The 16,299-nt window shown below is 52.1% G+C and overlaps 1 protein-coding gene across 1 annotated transcript; it reads left to right on the forward strand.

Moving 5' to 3' along the window:
- The first annotated feature begins 3,310 nt into the window (after window positions 1-3,310).
- CNOT9 (CCR4-NOT transcription complex subunit 9) lies at window positions 3,311-13,013 on the forward strand. Its single transcript, XM_032764438.2, has 7 exons — window positions 3,311-3,576; window positions 4,383-4,498; window positions 6,015-6,124; window positions 7,758-7,867; window positions 9,694-9,792; window positions 10,582-10,673; window positions 11,370-13,013. The coding sequence occupies exons 1-7, from the start codon at window positions 3,364-3,366 to the stop codon at window positions 11,536-11,538; spliced, it is 909 nt and encodes a 302-aa protein (XP_032620329.1). The 5' UTR covers window positions 3,311-3,363; the 3' UTR covers window positions 11,539-13,013.
- The last annotated feature ends 3,286 nt before the right edge of the window (window positions 13,014-16,299 follow it).

The raw sequence follows: 16,299 nt of genomic DNA on the forward strand, positions 1-16,299 counted from the left end.
CGCTGTGCCCTCGGCCCCTCTCCGGGGTGCGGAGTTCGACCTCCCGCCCGCGGGTCCCCCGGGGTCAAAGTCGCTCCTGGAGCTGATTGACACTCGGCGGGGCCGCGCTGTCTGCGGGGAGAGCCGGCTGCAGCGACCTTCTACATCCCGTCGCTGCGAGGACTCGTGGCGCTTGAAACAGACACAGACGCGAGTCAGTCAAGTGCTTAGCGGTGTCGCCTTCGGCTTCGCGAGGCAGCGCTTGGAAAGAGCCGTTCCTGGGCTGAACGCGTCTGCAGAGCGCAGAAGGGGGAGAGCAGAAGGGTCACTATTTAAATCCCCCCTCACGTTTTTAGAGCAATGTGATTCTCTCCTTTTTTAGAGTGGATAAGGGATTGCTGTGCTTCCCATTAACCCCCAGCTGTACACGAGCCTTCCTTGTGATAAACCGTTTTTAAACAGTCATTTAATAAAAACAACGGGTTGATGTGAATGGAGGGGAAGTTGTTGAGCACTGATTTAAAAGGTCTCCAATAAATATGCGCTCTGTGAACCGTGATGAAATGTGTTTACTGGCCACCAACCTGCACTGATGTATAGAAATGTAAATGGGGCCACAAATGCAGCCATCTCTGCAAGGTACCCATGGCTGCGGTACATAACACAACCCTTAGGCAAGGCTGTTGGGCCTATAAACAGGTATTTTTATTTTTTAGTTTGGAAGAAGTTGTTACAAAACTGCACTAAGGCAGAGCACTGGCCATTTATGTAGTGAGACGGCTGGCAGAGCCTGCATTTAGTTGCTAATCTGAAAGGGGCGTAAGGTAATAGATGTGAGGTCCAGAGAATGGAGCAGAAACAGTAAAGGACAGAAAACTTGAAATAGAAGCAGGAGAGTGAAAATAAATCAGCCCCCTGCTAGGTCATTGTTAAATAAAGGTTCATTTTGTTGTTATCAGGTTGATTATCTAACAATATGGTTAGAAAAACACACACAATTAGGCAATATTGTGTGTTAATCAATGTTTTTTACCCAGAATGCTTGGGGGGGCGGGAGGCAGTTGCTTTATTAAAAAAGTCCCCAGTTGGCTAAATCAAGTTTGTTATGTAATTGTCAGAGTTGCAATTTGGCAGGGACACTGCAGGTGTCTTCAGTGATTCACAAGCGCTCAGTGCCTGGTGCTTTAAGACAGCTATGACATCGATCTTGCATAAATGAGGTGCAACAAAGGGCGTTTAGTAAAATCATTGATAAGTATCTGCAATATTTACATAGAGCATTTGACGTTCCCCAAGATCTTAGGGAGGGGACTGAGACTGTGAGCCTTAAAAAAAAAAAAAAAAAAAAAAGGGCTAAAAAAAAAAAAAAAAAAAAAAAAAAAAAAATTAGAATGTTTTATAAGTGACTACGTTAAAAATACATGAGACTTTCAGGGAAAAGTACCAGATGGGAATCTGTAGGGTCTGTGGGGAGAAATCTGATTCCTTCTTAGGAAGGCACTGGACACTATACATTTGTGCATGCATTGCTGAGGAGTCAACATATTTGAACTGTGCATCTGATGAAGTGGGCTATAGCCCACAAAAGCTTATGCTCAAATACATTTGTTAATCTCTAAGGTGCCACAAATACTCCTGTTCTTTTTGCACATTTGAACTGTTAACTTGAACTGAACTTTCCAATATGTGTAGCAAAATAGACCTGAATGTTCAGCTGTCAAAGGGCTTGTCATTCAGTCATAAACACAAATTAGACCTTCCAGTTTAGGGTGTATTTCTAAGCTCTGTTATAGGAGATGCTAACAGGATTACACTTCTAACTCTTGCAACAGAATAAATGTCACTTTTCACCATTCAAGAAATACCCTGGTTTGAGGTTCTGAAAAAGTATCTGGAAAACAGGGAGAGAGGAGAGGGGGCCAGAAGGATTGATTCAAGGAGAGATGAAGAGTTAAAATGTGTAGTGAGCTTTGCAGAGCAGGGATTGACTGTGTCTGACATCTACAGATAGTCTGGTGTCACTAAACAAATTCTTTCCTAAGTGAATAAGAGCAAGGAGTTATTAAGTCTACAGATTTTTAATAGCATAAATACCCAAGGTGGGGAAGGATTAGAACAGAGGTAAGCAAACTATGGCCCAAGGGCCACATCTGGCCCATGGGCCTCCTGCCCAACCCCATAACTTCTGGCCTGGGGGACTTGCTCCTGGCCCCTCCTCTGCTGTTCCCCCTCCCCCGCAGCCTCAGCTCAGTGCGCAGCTGGCGCAATGCTCTGGGAGGCCGGGCTGTGAGCTCTTACCAGGCCGTGGCTCTGCAGCTGCCCTGCCCAACTCGGTGTCTGTGCTGGGCGGTGGTGGGGCTGGCTCCAGCTGGGTGGCACGGCTGCCTGTCCTGGTACTCTGGGCAGCGTGGCTGTAGTGCCACCAGCCACTGGTGCTGCAGGCAGCATGATAAGGGGGCAGGGAGTGGGGCAGGGGGTTGGATAAAGGGTGTGGAGTTCACGGTGGTGATCAGGGGTGGGGGTGTGGATGGGGTTGAGGTGGTCACAGGGTGGGGAACAGGGGGTTGAATGTCTTATTCTGGAAAGGATTTTTCCAACAAAGCAAATTAATAAGAGGTTCCCTTTAAGATATACTCCTTTACCCCGATATAATGTGACACGATATAACACGAATTTGGATATAACGCGATAAAGCAGCGCTCCGGGGCGGGTGGGGCTGCGCACTCCGGCGGATCAAAGCAAGTTCGATATAACACAGTTTCACCTATACCACAGTGAGATTTTTTGGCTCCCGAGGACAGCGTTATATTGGGGTAGAGGTGTATACTTAGGGAAGAGACCGACGTTCTTGGGGACACAAGAAAGATGGATTTGTGCAACACCTAGTTGTAGCACAATGTCTCTCTAGCAATACTTTTTAAATGCCCTGTTGTACCATGCGGAGGCTGATGAAATAATCAGAATTTTTTTAATTTATGTGCGACACTTATTTTAATGTAGTTTTGAGTGAGTGTCGCTTGTGTTGAAAAGCTGCTGTCTTGAGCTTGTTGGAGGTAAAAAAACAGTGGACTCTAAACTAACATGTTTTAAGTATTCCTTTAAATAGCACATAGTACTCCTTTAAGTAGCACAGTTTTCTACTGGAAAAAGAATGAAAAACTACAGTAGCAATAGATTTATTCCATGAAGCAAAGCCACCTGTCCATGTTTCGTGGCAGGTGAAATGATGAGCATTGAACTGAGACCATTATCTGTATCCAGAACACTATTAGAAAAACAGGCCTGCTGCTTTCTCCCGCCTCTAACTGAGGTTGCATTAACTGCCTGGCTTCATCTGTCTCTCTCAAAGTGAAAAGAGTCTGGTTTGAATCCGATAAAACCTCAATGTACTTATCCGTTTTCTTGTCTCCCCTCAAGCCTGTGCCGACAGCACTGGCTCAGGTGGATAGAGAGAAGATCTATCAGTGGATTAATGAGCTATCCAGCCCTGAGACCCGTGAGAATGCCTTGCTGGAGCTGAGTAAGAAGCGTGAATCAGTCCCTGACTTGGCCCCAATGCTGTGGCACTCATTTGGCACAATTGCGGCTCTTCTGCAGGTGGGTGCTTTGCCTTTGCACCTGAAATGATGCTCGGGTGCTGCATGGGTGCCCAGGAGAGCGCGCTTATTGATGTGGCATCTCTTGGGTTTCCTGAGATACCGAGCTGTCACTTAACCCTTCCTACTGCAAGAAAGCCTTCCAAAGTCCCTCCCTGTTCACCTTTTCAGCACTTCAACACGTGCCACAGCTGCTGTTTGACTCTCTGAATATGAGACCTGGGGATTTCCTTTGAGGAATTAAATTAAAATAAGAGGGACGGGCACTGAGAAACTCCTGTCAGCATACGCATGGAGCAAGGGAAGAAAGTCAGAAAGCGCTTATGTTAGAAATGGACCGGCATGGGTCAGACTTTTCCTCCTCACTCACGTCCTTATAACTGCCCCCTGTGCTCATGCAGTTCATCCTTCTTGGTACCCATAGCGGCTTTGCTTCAGGGAGACCAGAGGTCCCAGCGTATCCCAAATCAGGATAGAACTTTGCATGCTGGGATTCTAGGCACAGTGAACCATAGATACCATAGTATCTAACCAACAATTAAGGGCAGCTGTAATTTGCTTAATTACATGCAAAGTGGATGCATCACTTTGATACCTGGCAATTTGCACGGTGCAGCCCTCAGTTGGGCAAAGTTTGAGTTCCCCGGGTTACATAACTTCCTTTTAAAATCATGCTTGCAGCAGTCATGTGGCAAATAGAAGGCAGCCTGGCATCTCTCTGGCACTTGCAGCCACTTATCAGGCAAATGTATTTCTGCAACTTGGTCCAGTTTTCTCCTCTAATTTTGCTTTGTTTAACTTTCTTAGGAAATTGTAAATATTTATCCATCAATCAACCCGCCAACCCTGACAGCCCATCAATCTAACCGAGTCTGCAATGCTCTGGCACTCCTGCAGTGCGTTGCGTCGCATCCGGAAACCAGGTAAATGTCATCAGTCATATTGGTTAGCCTCGAGGTCCCTGCAAACTGTAAATTGTTTGCTTTGTGTTACTCTCGGCAAGGGGTAAGTGCTTTGTTCTGCCTCCACATTAAAGGCAGTGTGGCATGTGACACTAGATCATGGACAGCAGCACTGTGTTGTCACTGGTTCCTTTGGGGATCTTTGCATGCAGCGTTACAGAAGCCCCAAACACAGGACATTGCGTATTGAGATTTCCTTAAATACCCTGGTCTCTAGTGGTCTTCCCAAGACACTCCAGCTGATTTTGGGGCCTTGTTGTGCTAGCACCTGATAAGAGCTTGCAGTGTAATTTGAGAAGACAGCGGGTGGGAAGAAGAGGGGCACAGCCTGGGAAAATGTCCCAAAGTCACTCAGCAGGTCAGTGGAAGTGCCAGGTCTGGAGTCCCAATCAAGTGCTGTATGTGCTGGAGAACACTGCCCCTCCAATATCCTAGGGCCTCATTGTCTCTATTGTTTGGACAAGGAAAGGAATAATCCAGGTGCTCGCCCTAAAGACCTGTGCCTGAAACCCAGAAGAAATCTGGCCTAATGGCCATGTTCTCTCGTGTTTCCGTTCTCCCTGTGGATAAGGCCCTGTAACGAAATTGGGGGAACAATGAGGAGGCAGAATGTCTTTCAGCCTCTGCCAAACAAGGTTTAACAGCACTGCTCCTTAAGCCAGTCTACAAGAAAACAGTCCAGATTTTTCACTGGATTCCTTTATAACTTCATAAAAATGTGAAAACTCAAGAAGGGTGGAGTCTCTTTACTCTGAACGCAATCCTGTGCATTCAGTAGAGAGAGCTCCCCTAGGATGGCCTTTGGAAATGGTATGTCAACAGGGGAACCTCTTCCTCTGGGGACTTGCCACAGTCAGAATCCTTTCCAGCCCATTCTCAGGAATGGGTTCTGGGGCTGGGCGCCAGGGCTGACTGAGTGCTGTGGTGATGATTGCTCTTGTGCAATATTTATACTGTAGTAGTATCTAGAGGCCAAGCAGATTTGAGATCCTATTGGGCCGGGGGCTGGACGTGCACCGGGTAAATAATCTACATGCATATGATGAAGTGGGTATTCACCCACGAAAGGTCATGCTCCAAAACGTCTCTTAGTCTATAAGATGCCACAGGATTCTCTGCTCCTGGTAAATAAGTCACTGCACCAAAGCATCTGCAGCCTACAAAATCGGCTGTTACGTGGCTAAGACAAGAAGCAGATCAGGGTGGGGGGACTGGGTAATACAGAAATGTGGATATGTGTGATCCTTAGCCTGTTGGGAGCCGTACCTGTGACCCGTCACCTGCCTGCCCGTCCTGCACTGACAGTGAAGCTTGGAGCATGTCACTTCCCCTTTACCTGTCGCCCAGAGTGATGGGTGTTAACGTCTGGTCAGGTGGAGGCAGATGTACCACGCTGCATTACTGGATTGTGTGTTCTGTTTAGCCCTCTTGGCTTTTCGTGTTGTCTGTTCAACGTGTCTTCTGCCTTTCCTTCCAGGTCAGCCTTCCTCGCAGCTCATATCCCTCTGTTCCTGTATCCCTTCTTGCACACAGTAAGCAAGACTCGTCCATTTGAATACCTGCGGCTCACCAGCCTTGGAGTGATTGGTAAGCAGCTGTTCAAACGCTGGGAGCACCGGCTCCTCCTTTCCTGTGGGACACTCATCCCTTGGCTCTAGTGTAGCAGCACCTTAAATCACTGGTGCTGTCCTTCCCTACATGATCTTCTGAGTTAAGTGAGAATGTCTAACTTCCCACTGCTGTGCGAAGAGCTTACCAGCGTGACTCCTAGTGGGAATTGTGTAGATCAAGTCTGTGTGTCAGTGGTAGAAAAGACCTGGCTGTGTTGCGGGTGGGTTTGTCACAAGTGCGTGGCTGATGTATCGATCACATGCGCCTAAGCCACGTCTTGGTTTGGCACAAGAAACATTGGCTCCATTGGGAAGTTCTGGCCTCAGAGCAGGTGGGGAGTTCACTTGCAGGAACAGTGAAGCTGCTGTTTCTTCAGCTACAAGCTGAACCTGTCAAGAGAAGTAATTACTGAAGGGGCCAAACTTCCAGAGGTTTTCTCCATTTTCTTGTCGTGAATTTACTTGGGTGTCATTTTCCCCTATTTTTTTTCCTCTAGATTATTTTTTCATTAAAAGCTTTCTAACCCAGCACAGTAAGTGGGCCATTAAGATGGCTCTCTGAGATGCATTCATTTTTTATAAAGGTTGCCAGTGGTCAACTGATGGTACGATTCAGATTGGGTTTGTTTTATTGCTGGGAGGAGACAAAGCTTAGCCTTTACCTGCCTTTTAAAAAATGGCATATTTGCTTCATTCTGCTGAACCGATGCAGTTCCCTAGCCAGAAACGTCAGTAGATTCAGCATGAGGATTGCACTGTCTGCACAGTGCCCCCTTTAAAATCCCGGGCTGAATGCAGGCACCGGTTTATGTAGCACGTTCCCATGCTAGTCACACTGTTCTTGACTTAGATACTGGCTCAGGGAAGCAGTCTGCACTCCCGTGCGCAGCGTGGTGAGGATGTGTGCCTTGGAGCACAGCTTCCAGGGACCTTTTGGTCACCCGGCGTTCAGTGTTGCATGAAGCCATCTTCTTTTCCTCTTTTTTTGTGTGCGTCGCTTGGTATGTTGGTCCCAATGCGCTAGTTGGTTCTCAAAGAGAAATGGCCCAATCCCTGCCGCGTGAAGCAAGCAGTGTAAAGTCAGACAGAGAAAAGCAAGGGGACGGGGTACAGCCAGTGAGCGATGAAGGTAGCGTTCACCCTAGTCTTGGTAGCATCAATGCTTTCATCTTTTCCAGTGAGATGTGTACCTTATTCCCACTTTCTCGCTGCAAGTCAGCTCAATCCACCCGGGTGCCATGGGACTGGACAGTCCTCTCAGCTGACCATGACCCTGGTTAATGGCTCTTAAGTTCCAGACAAGCGAGTGAGTGGGCCGCTTTCGGCAAAGCAAGTGCTAGGAAGCCAAAGGATTGTCCCCTCCAGATGGTAACAGTTTGAGAAGCCGAATTTGGGATACAGCTGCTGCTTGAGCCATCGCTCTGTAACCATTCAGATAGTCTTTCTTAGTGCTCGGGCGTTGCCCAAAGTCTCCTGTGCTGATGGACAAACCCGAGCAGTGCTTGCATTCCTGTCATCGCTGTGGTCATATAAATCTTTGCCCCTTAGCTCAGGCTGCTCTTTCAAAGACAGGAGTGATTAAAATCTGCAGCTCTTTTGTCTGTTTTTAGGGGCCCTGGTGAAGACGGATGAGCAAGAAGTGATAAACTTTTTGTTGACAACAGAAATCATCCCCCTCTGCTTGCGCATCATGGAGTCTGGCAGCGAACTTTCCAAAACGGTATATGCTTTTAGTTGAATGAAGTGATTTGTTTTTGTTGGCCGTTTCCCAGATGTCATGTTCATGTCCCTGCACGCAGCAGATCAGTGCATCTTACCACTTAGTTTGAACGTCCCCCTGTTGAAACTGGACGTCATAAAACGACAGGGGCAATTGCTGATCCCTTTATCACCTTTAAAAATATTGCTCTGAAGATCTGAGCTGGATGTTATCCACCGGCATCCTCCGCACTAGCCAGAGAATTGTATTCCGTCATTCCTGTACCTAACCCAGGCATTAAAGCATTAAATCCTCTCTTCTAGAGAGGCAGCCTGGCTGGGTAACACTTGAGAAGAAAACCACAAGCCAGCTGGGCAAGGTTGTATATGGCTAAGCAGGGTCCTCTCTGTCTCCCCTCTCAGTTGACCGTTCTGAATTGCCCATTACCTCAGGTAGCCTGGCAGTAATTGTTAGACCATCTCCACACTACTACTTACGTTGGCAAATCTTACATTGCTCAGGGGTGTGAATATTCCATCTCCCCAAGCGATCTAAGTTACGCTGGCATAAGCATCGCTGTGCAGAGCGCTGTGTCGGCGGGCGAGCTGCTCCTGCCACTCGTTGGGGGTGGTTTAATGATGCAGACAGAAGAGCTCTGTCCCGCCAGCGTAGAACAGCTGGATGAGAGATCTGACAGCGGCGCAGCTGCGTCGGTACAGCTGTAGTGCAGACACAGCCTTAGCGAACATCCCGTCATTGCTATCCAGCTGTTGTATTTGCCTCTCTTCCCTTTGGAGTGTTGTTGTAGCTGTGTTGGCCCCAGGATATTTGAGAGACAAGATAGATGAGGTTGTGTCCGTTATTGAGCCAACGTCTGCTGGTGGGAGAGACAAACTTTCCAGCTGCACAGAGCTCTCCCTCAAGTCTGGGAAAGGTGCTGCAGCTAAATACGAGGTGAAACAAATGGTTTAACACAAGTTGTTCACACACACTTCTGAGGGACACACATTCAAGGTGAAGTCGCCCATTAACACCCCGGCAGTCATAGGACAAAAAAGAGGGTTAGTGGGTTACAGATTGTGGTAACAAGCCATAAGTCCAGTGTCTTTATTAAGACCATGATTTTTAGTGCCTAGCAAAGTTATGAATCCCTGGCTGGGATGATTTAGTCGGGGATTGGTCCTGCTTTGAGCAGGGGGTTGGACTAGATCCAGCCTGAGGTCCCTTCCAACCCTGATATTCTATGAGTCTATGAATTGAAGCTCCCAGGCTCATCTTTTGAAAGCGTTCTGTGGGTTTCCTTTGAGGCCGGGGATTGGTAGGTCAAATAGAGAGCGATCGCTTTGTGATGGGTGTTCGCCCGCAGGGGACATGGTGTGTTCGTCTTCTATCATCTTTCTGTGCGACGTTATATGGGGGAGTATTGATTTCATCCACGTCGTCATTGGTGGGGCATTGGGTGAGGTGCACCGCATGTTGTGATAGGTGTGTGTAGCGCCCAGGGATCCTGAAAGGTGTGTTGTGGAGTGTAGATCTCTGTAGTGGTGGAAAGATGTCTGCAGGTTTTGCATCTGTTGTTCAGATCAGGATCTGGTGCCCCTTTGAGTTGGTGAGTCCTGATGTGTTTGTTCCTTTCTCCCCTGCACAGTGATTTCCATGTGCTGTGTAAAGACCAACTGTTCCTTCTGGTTTGAAACGGAGTAAACCTGTTAACTCCCCCGTTGAAATACTTGGTGCTCTTGGCACGTATCCGTTGTGCAGTTGGTTGGGGTTGCTGTCAGAAGAACAAACAGGACGTGGCACGTTACAGGCGCAGCTGGTTGAGTGATTTCTCCCCTCTGTTCCAGGTTGCTACGTTCATTCTACAGAAGATCCTCCTCGATGATACAGGATTGGCGTATATCTGCCAGACTTATGAGCGGTTTTCTCATGTCGCCATGATACTGGTAGGATTGATGCTGCCTTCACTTACTAAAGAGGTTACGCTGGAGCAACCAGCTTGTGTTTACTCATGAGAGCACCTGCTGCCAAGGGTCTGTCCTATGCAGGCTTCCCATGGTCAGTTTTGTAAATTCACCGGCAGCTTCTCGTCTCACTCTTACTAGGATGGGTGTAAAAGATATGGTTGATATTTCTGAATAGACTGACTCAAACCTGCACAGTTAGAATCTCCAAGGAAGATCCCTCAGTAAGGGGAGTGAGGTGGGACATAAACGATGCAAAAAGAGCTATTTTAGCAGCACAGATCAGTTAATATCCAATGGGCCTGAGGTCGGATTGTGTAGATTTCTGTCAAGTGTTTATTAGAGATTCGTTACCTCTCTCTCATGGCTCCAAAGGCGGGGGAATGCTGTCACCTATGGGCAAACCAAGTGAGCAGATGCTGGAAACGTAGTCCTGGGGAACGCTTTCCATCTGGACCCTTGGCCCAAAGCCCAGGGAGGTGGAACTCTTGCAGGTCCTGGGTTGAATATGAGTAATGACATCTGGGTCCATTCCGCTGTAAGTGGGTCTTGGTGGGAGAGAGCCCCACAGTACTGGCCCTGGTTTGAGTGGGGTCATCTGCTGTTAGTGTTACGAGCTAGACTGGGAAGATGACATCCACCTGCCAACAGGCACCAGTCCCCTCTGCTTTGGTGGCTGCCAGGACCCAGTCCTGGGAGAATGAAACAAAACTTCCCAGTCCTTTTTCTAAACCCTGTTCCTCTAACCGGAGCCGCTCCTTTGTTGAACAGGGTAAGATGGTCCTACAGCTCTCCAAGGAGCCATCAGCAAGGCTGTTGAAACACGTGGTCCGCTGCTACCTTCGTCTTTCCGATAACCCAAGGTAAACATTTTAGGAGTGTTCAGGGGCTCTTGGGGGCCAAAGAGCAAAGGTGCTTCCCCCTCTCGCTTCAAGTGCCGTTCCATCGGGATTCCCACTTTGTGTGTCTGCCTCTCAGTCAGCCTTGGGACCTTTCTCGCTCCAGGCCTGTGAGCTCCCCCAGCACCTGCCGACCTGCAAGCTCCCCCAGCTGGGCTATGCCCGACTCTGGTAACGCGGATTGAATGGACATAAATTACAACTGTCCCAGTGCAACTTGACCCCGTAGGGACCAGGGCCAGTGCCGCTGCGTGAGCCCTGCCTCGCTCATCTGGGGCTGTGCTGGCAGGTGACACGGAGAAGTGCTGCAAAGAGCTCGTGGAGTAACGAGGGGCCACGTCTCCGGCTAGCTGTATTTATATTTACTCTGTCCCTCGCTGGGCAGGCTCCGAAGCCTCTGACTCGGCTTCTGGGCAGACATGCCACCCTCCCTTGTGTCTGGAAGGGGGTTGTGACTGGGAATATGTTGGGATGGAGGCGGGGGCCACTGGGTCAGTTCCCTTTAATGTGGGGGATCTGCCTGGAGCTCTTGGGTTTGGGGAAGGAGGGAGGTCGGGGTGGGGAGTCTCCCAGGCTGTAATGTTCCAGCAGGGGGCCGGCTCCCCTCTTCTCAATGTGAGTTTATTTGTTGGTCCCCCTGTTTCTTGTCTCCTGATGTAGGGCACGAGAGGCTCTCAGACAGTGCCTTCCTGACCAGCTGAAGGACACCACCTTCGCCCAGGTGCTGAAGGACGACACCACCACCAAGCGCTGGCTGGCACAGCTCGTCAAGAACCTGCAGGAGGGTCAGGTCACCGACCCCAGGGGCATCCCCCTGCCCCCGCAATGACACCCGTGTGGGGCGGGGCACCAGGGAGGAAACAGCTCAGGTTTACAGAGAACCAGGAACCGATGACCTCTTCCAGAACCGCCTGGGTGTGCAGGCTGGCCTCCCAGCCAGCAGGACCGCTTCCCCGGCCACAGGGGGATTGTGACACCAGCACATACTGTTACCGCAGCTTAAAGCCAAGCACCACCTCTTCCCAGCTCGACTGGCGTCTGCCAGGGCCGTGCTGGCCGTGGACTTTTCCTCGTAGCACAGTCTCCGTGCCGGCGGCGCGTGGGGCACGAGCTGCCTCCCTCACATTCCTTGTCACTCTCCCCGTTTACAAGTCTGTTAGAGAGCAAGCTCAATAAAAGTTGACCTGTTGTTTAATCCCCTCCTGAGAGCGCGAACCGGCTGCATCTCGCCCAGGGGGCGGCTCTCTCCCCGTCTGACATGAAGCAGCTTCTCTCTGGCTGAGTGTCCGGCTGCTGCAGCTGCCTACCCAGGCTTTGGTTTCCGTTTGCGAAGGGTGATGGCTGGAGCGAGGCCCATCTATGCTCCAGTGGCTGGGGGAGCGAGGGAAGGGGAAGAACTTGCAATTAAGTCAGGTGGCCAAGGTTTTTACTTCCTGGGTTCTGGCCCTTCCTTGGGGGTGGAGATGACCGCAGGGTAGCGTTCCTGGGCTGTAAATTGTGCGTTTCAGCCGCCATGACTGCTGCCGTCAAAGCACTGTGAACTGGCTGCCCAGCGTCCCCTGGACTGAAGGACAGCACCTCCTCGTAGCGCTGCCCTCTGCCGACAGGACGGAGCTGGGTTCGAAAGCCGCGATGCTGACCAGGCTGAGGCAGCAGCTCGTGAACGTGTTAGCTTGGCCGCTTTGCTGTCCAAAGCCAGTTGAACGAGGAGATCCTGCCTCTGGGCGGCAGGAGCCATTTCAGGCAGGTGCCAAGGGCTCCAGGAACGTAGCTTTTCTGGGGTGCCAGGCCTCAAGGCTGCCTCCATACACAAGGGCTCTGGCTCTCCTGTCTGTCCCCCATCTGCCCCTTCTCCCCGGCCCAGCAGCAGTGAAGGCGCTCGCCTGCCTGCGTGGGGAGGGACAGGCTAGCTTTTCCCACTGAACCGAGCTGGGGCAGGTTGGCCGTAACTTGTCCAGAAAGGCTTGAAGCCGGGGGCCCCGGTGATTGCCATGCCCTCACCCTGCAGTGAGAGCTGGGCTTGGCCGCGGCACCAAGCAGCCAAATCTCGTGCTTCCTCGGGGAGAAGCTTTGTCCCTTTTTGCTGATTGTCGGCCATGTTGTGCCAACAGTGTCTTAACCCCTTCCAGGCCTCTCCTCCCCCAGCCCGCGGCCAGCCCTGCAGAACGGGCAGAGCGCCAGGCTCCCTCCCTTACCCCGGGCTCTGGTTTTATAACAGTCTCATTTTTTCCATCCCCGCCTTGACGCGACTTAAAAATGCTTCTGTTTTGTAACTTAAACTTAATAAAAAAAAACCCCAAAGCACCACTGCTCCGGTCTGATCTCTGAGTGCGGGGTCAGAGGGGGCCGTCCGGGAGGCCATGTAAGCATGCCCTCAGGGTCCCGGATCCTCCGTCGGTCAGCAGTAGAGTGTGGGAGGTGAATCCGCTCCAGGGAGGATAGTGGCAGTTTTAAGTGGGTGTCTCCCTGACCTGTCCAGTGTCTAGACCCACCCCACAGTCTTGTCTGCGCCTGGTTGCAGGAGCTGTTTGTGTCTTGTCTGCACCATTCAGATGAGTGGAACATGGCGATGGCTCTTAATCTTGTGTTTGGCTGAAGCCACCCGCTGTCAGGTCTTACAGTGTAGCGCTGAGGGGGCTTAGGTGGAAATCTCTGGTTCCCAAACACCTCCAGGGAAATGTTGCCCTGATTCTGGAGGAGCCAGGGGGTTCATTTCTAATCCCCTTCCCTGGGCCTGCTGGCTGGGCTCAAAGCAGCAGCTTTCCTGTGGAGCAGTTACAGATAGTTTGTGCACTCTGGGCTTCCTGGCTAGCTCCTGACTGCAGCATGTCAGCGCTCCCCTGCAGAGATTACCTGCCCCTCGCTGGCGCTGCCCAGCCATGCCCGTCTGAGGATTCACAGTCCTGCTAGACCAGCTGCATTGCACTTGGGCTGCAGGTCTGCTTGAGGCGCAGTGAGGGTAAAACAAGGCGAGAGTCGGGGCTTCGGCCGTTCCTGAGCCGCGTGGAGAGGCAGATGGTAAGTGAGGCCGGGATTCCAGTGTGGACTAGGCCTTGTGCCATCCTCTGAACCCAATTCTAGCTCCTGTCTCTCAGCCTGGCTAGCGGCCTCCTCTTAGATGGGGGCTTTTCCCCCTTCCTGCGTGGGGACCCTGGCAAGAGCTGTCCGGTGATTTGTGGTGGACCTCGCTGGTTGAGTCCCGTGGGAAGATGTCAGGTGCTGCCTGCCAGCAAGGGAGGAATGAAATTTACCTTCCTTCAGTGGGGGTGAAATCTCCAAGCCCCCCTGGGAGAGGCTGGGCTGCGCTGGCTGAGGGCGTCGACATGACTGTGCGCCAGCGGCCAGCAGACGGAGCAGAGCTGGACGCAGAGGCTTAGCTGGGCCTGTCGGGGCTGCAGATTGCTCCCGCCAGCACCAATAGCCTAATCCTCCACCCAGCTGCTGTTACCTGGACTCCTGGCAGCGCCGGCCTGGCTCACAGCACCTCAAGGGCGATCTGAGTTCAGAAATTCATCTGGGCTTGTGCGGGACGGCGACCGGCAGGGCCATTCCTGGCTGCGAACTGACAGAACCTGGCCGCCTTCTGGCAGGTAGAGAAACTGAGGCACTGAAGGGGCTAGACGAGCTGGGCTCCCACCTCCCTCTGCGAGGTGCTGCCCACAGGCTGGGCTGGTGTTACTGTAGCAGGTCTAGAGTGCGGCAGTGGCTCTTGGCAGAGAGGGACGTAGGTGATCTGGGCTCTCCCCAGCTCTGCCTGGGTCCTTTGCAGCCCCCCGCCCCCGGTTGGTCCATCGGCCATTCCCCCCATTCCTTCCTGCTTTGGGGATTCTGCTCTTCGGGGACCCCGAGGGAGCACTGCGCCCAAGGCAGTCAGGCTGTGGGAGCCGGGGACGGGTCACAGCGTGTGAGCGAAGCGCGGCGGGTGGCTCGTTAGTCACCGTAGCTCTGAGCTCCCCTCAGTGGCTGTCCTGGCCCCCACGATGGGCGTTCAGCTGAAATGGCTTGCGAGGTTTTGTCCTGCCCCTTGTGGGAAGAGCAGGAGGCAATGGAGTCCCTGAATGGGACTTCTGGCTGGTGGAGGGGTGGGGGCTGGCTCATGAAATGTGTCCGCCTTCTGCTGCAGGCCCCCCAGAGCCACAGGGGCACTGCCCCTCCAAACGGTGCCACCTCCTCCAGCCTGACCATCTCCACCCAGTGCCAGCCCCACTGCTCTTTGCATCCCTTTCCCAGTCCCAGAGCTCGCCAGGCCAGGCCTTTTCCGGTCCCAGAGGGGCCTCACCAAAGCCCAGGGTCTATTTCAACCTGCCTGAGTCCCACCTTCAGTTGTTTCCAGCCGTGGGGTGCAGGAGATGGGGCCAGTGCTTCTCCCTGGCAGGTGCCACGGGGTTGGGGTACCTTCCTCCCACTTGCTGGAGCCAGGGCAGAAGGGGGCTTCCCTCCAGGCCAGTTCCAGTTTCCTGGCACCCTGGGGAGATCACGCTCGTCTCCCTGGCGCGCGGTTCTCGGTGCTGTTCCTGGAAGGCACCCCTGAGTTCCCATCACCCGCTTGGGTTTCAAAGCCTCCTTGCTAATTGCTGGTGGCAGGGGGAGGCTTGGGTTGCAGGCAGGGTGCCGGCTGGCACAGGCTGCCTGCTAACAGCTCTGCTGAGACACAGTAGGAGGAAAATGCTCCGGTTGCCACCCGCCCCTGGGGCATCCTCTGGCGTCTTTGGCCCACTGCTGCATGAATGCTCCTACCCCTCCTTGTAGCCAACCTCAGCCCCAAACGCAGCAGTGCCAGCGACCTGTCCTGGCTCCACCGCGGAAGTGTCCTACACACATGTGCATGGGCGTTACCAACCCTAGCGCCCGCTAGAAATGACATGGGAAGATGAGACCTCCTAGTGACCATTTCTGACCCAAGGCCTGGGCAGATGGGCTGGGGGCTGGTGTCCCTGATTGCTGGCGATGTCCATAGTGCTGCTGACCGAGGGTTGATCCTGTACCCAGGGAAGACGATGGAAAACTCCCACTGGCTTCAGTGGTGCATGTTTTCGGTGCTGTGATTCAGTCGTTCCTACTTCAGCTGCAACTTCGAGCTGTAGTGCCGGAGAGGGGGGCAGAGATTCACATTGCACCGGTGGCTTGGGAACAACTCTTCCGCACCCCTCACTGCTGTCACTAGTAGCCCTAGAACCTGTTTGTGTCCTTAAAATCCCCAAGTCTCTGGCTCCTATTGGTCCCGAACCACCTGCCAGGTGCTGGAGCTGCTGGGTGCTGGCTGCTTCCCCTTAGACCCTGGACATGTTGTGACAGGTTGGATCACAGAAACCTCCTGGGGGCTGCCAACTGATGTGCCAAGACTACCTCTGCCCCTGTGTCACGGAGTCTGGGGGAGTCCGGCCCTGAACCCCTCTTCCTAGACCCCACAGTGACTTTTATCCAGCCAGTAAAACAGAAGGTTTATTGGACAACAGGAACACAGGTTACAGCAGAGCTTGCAGGCACAGTCAGGACTCCTCCATCCAGTCCTTCTGGGCTTTCAGGGTGCTTGGATCCTAGCTAGGATCCCCTGAATTCCGCCCTCACAGCCCCAAACCCCAACTGACCT

Source organism: Chelonoidis abingdonii, chromosome 10 (genome assembly GCF_003597395.2).
Source record: "Chelonoidis abingdonii isolate Lonesome George chromosome 10, CheloAbing_2.0, whole genome shotgun sequence".
In the NCBI taxonomy this organism is placed as follows: Eukaryota; Metazoa; Chordata; order Testudines; family Testudinidae; genus Chelonoidis; species Chelonoidis abingdonii.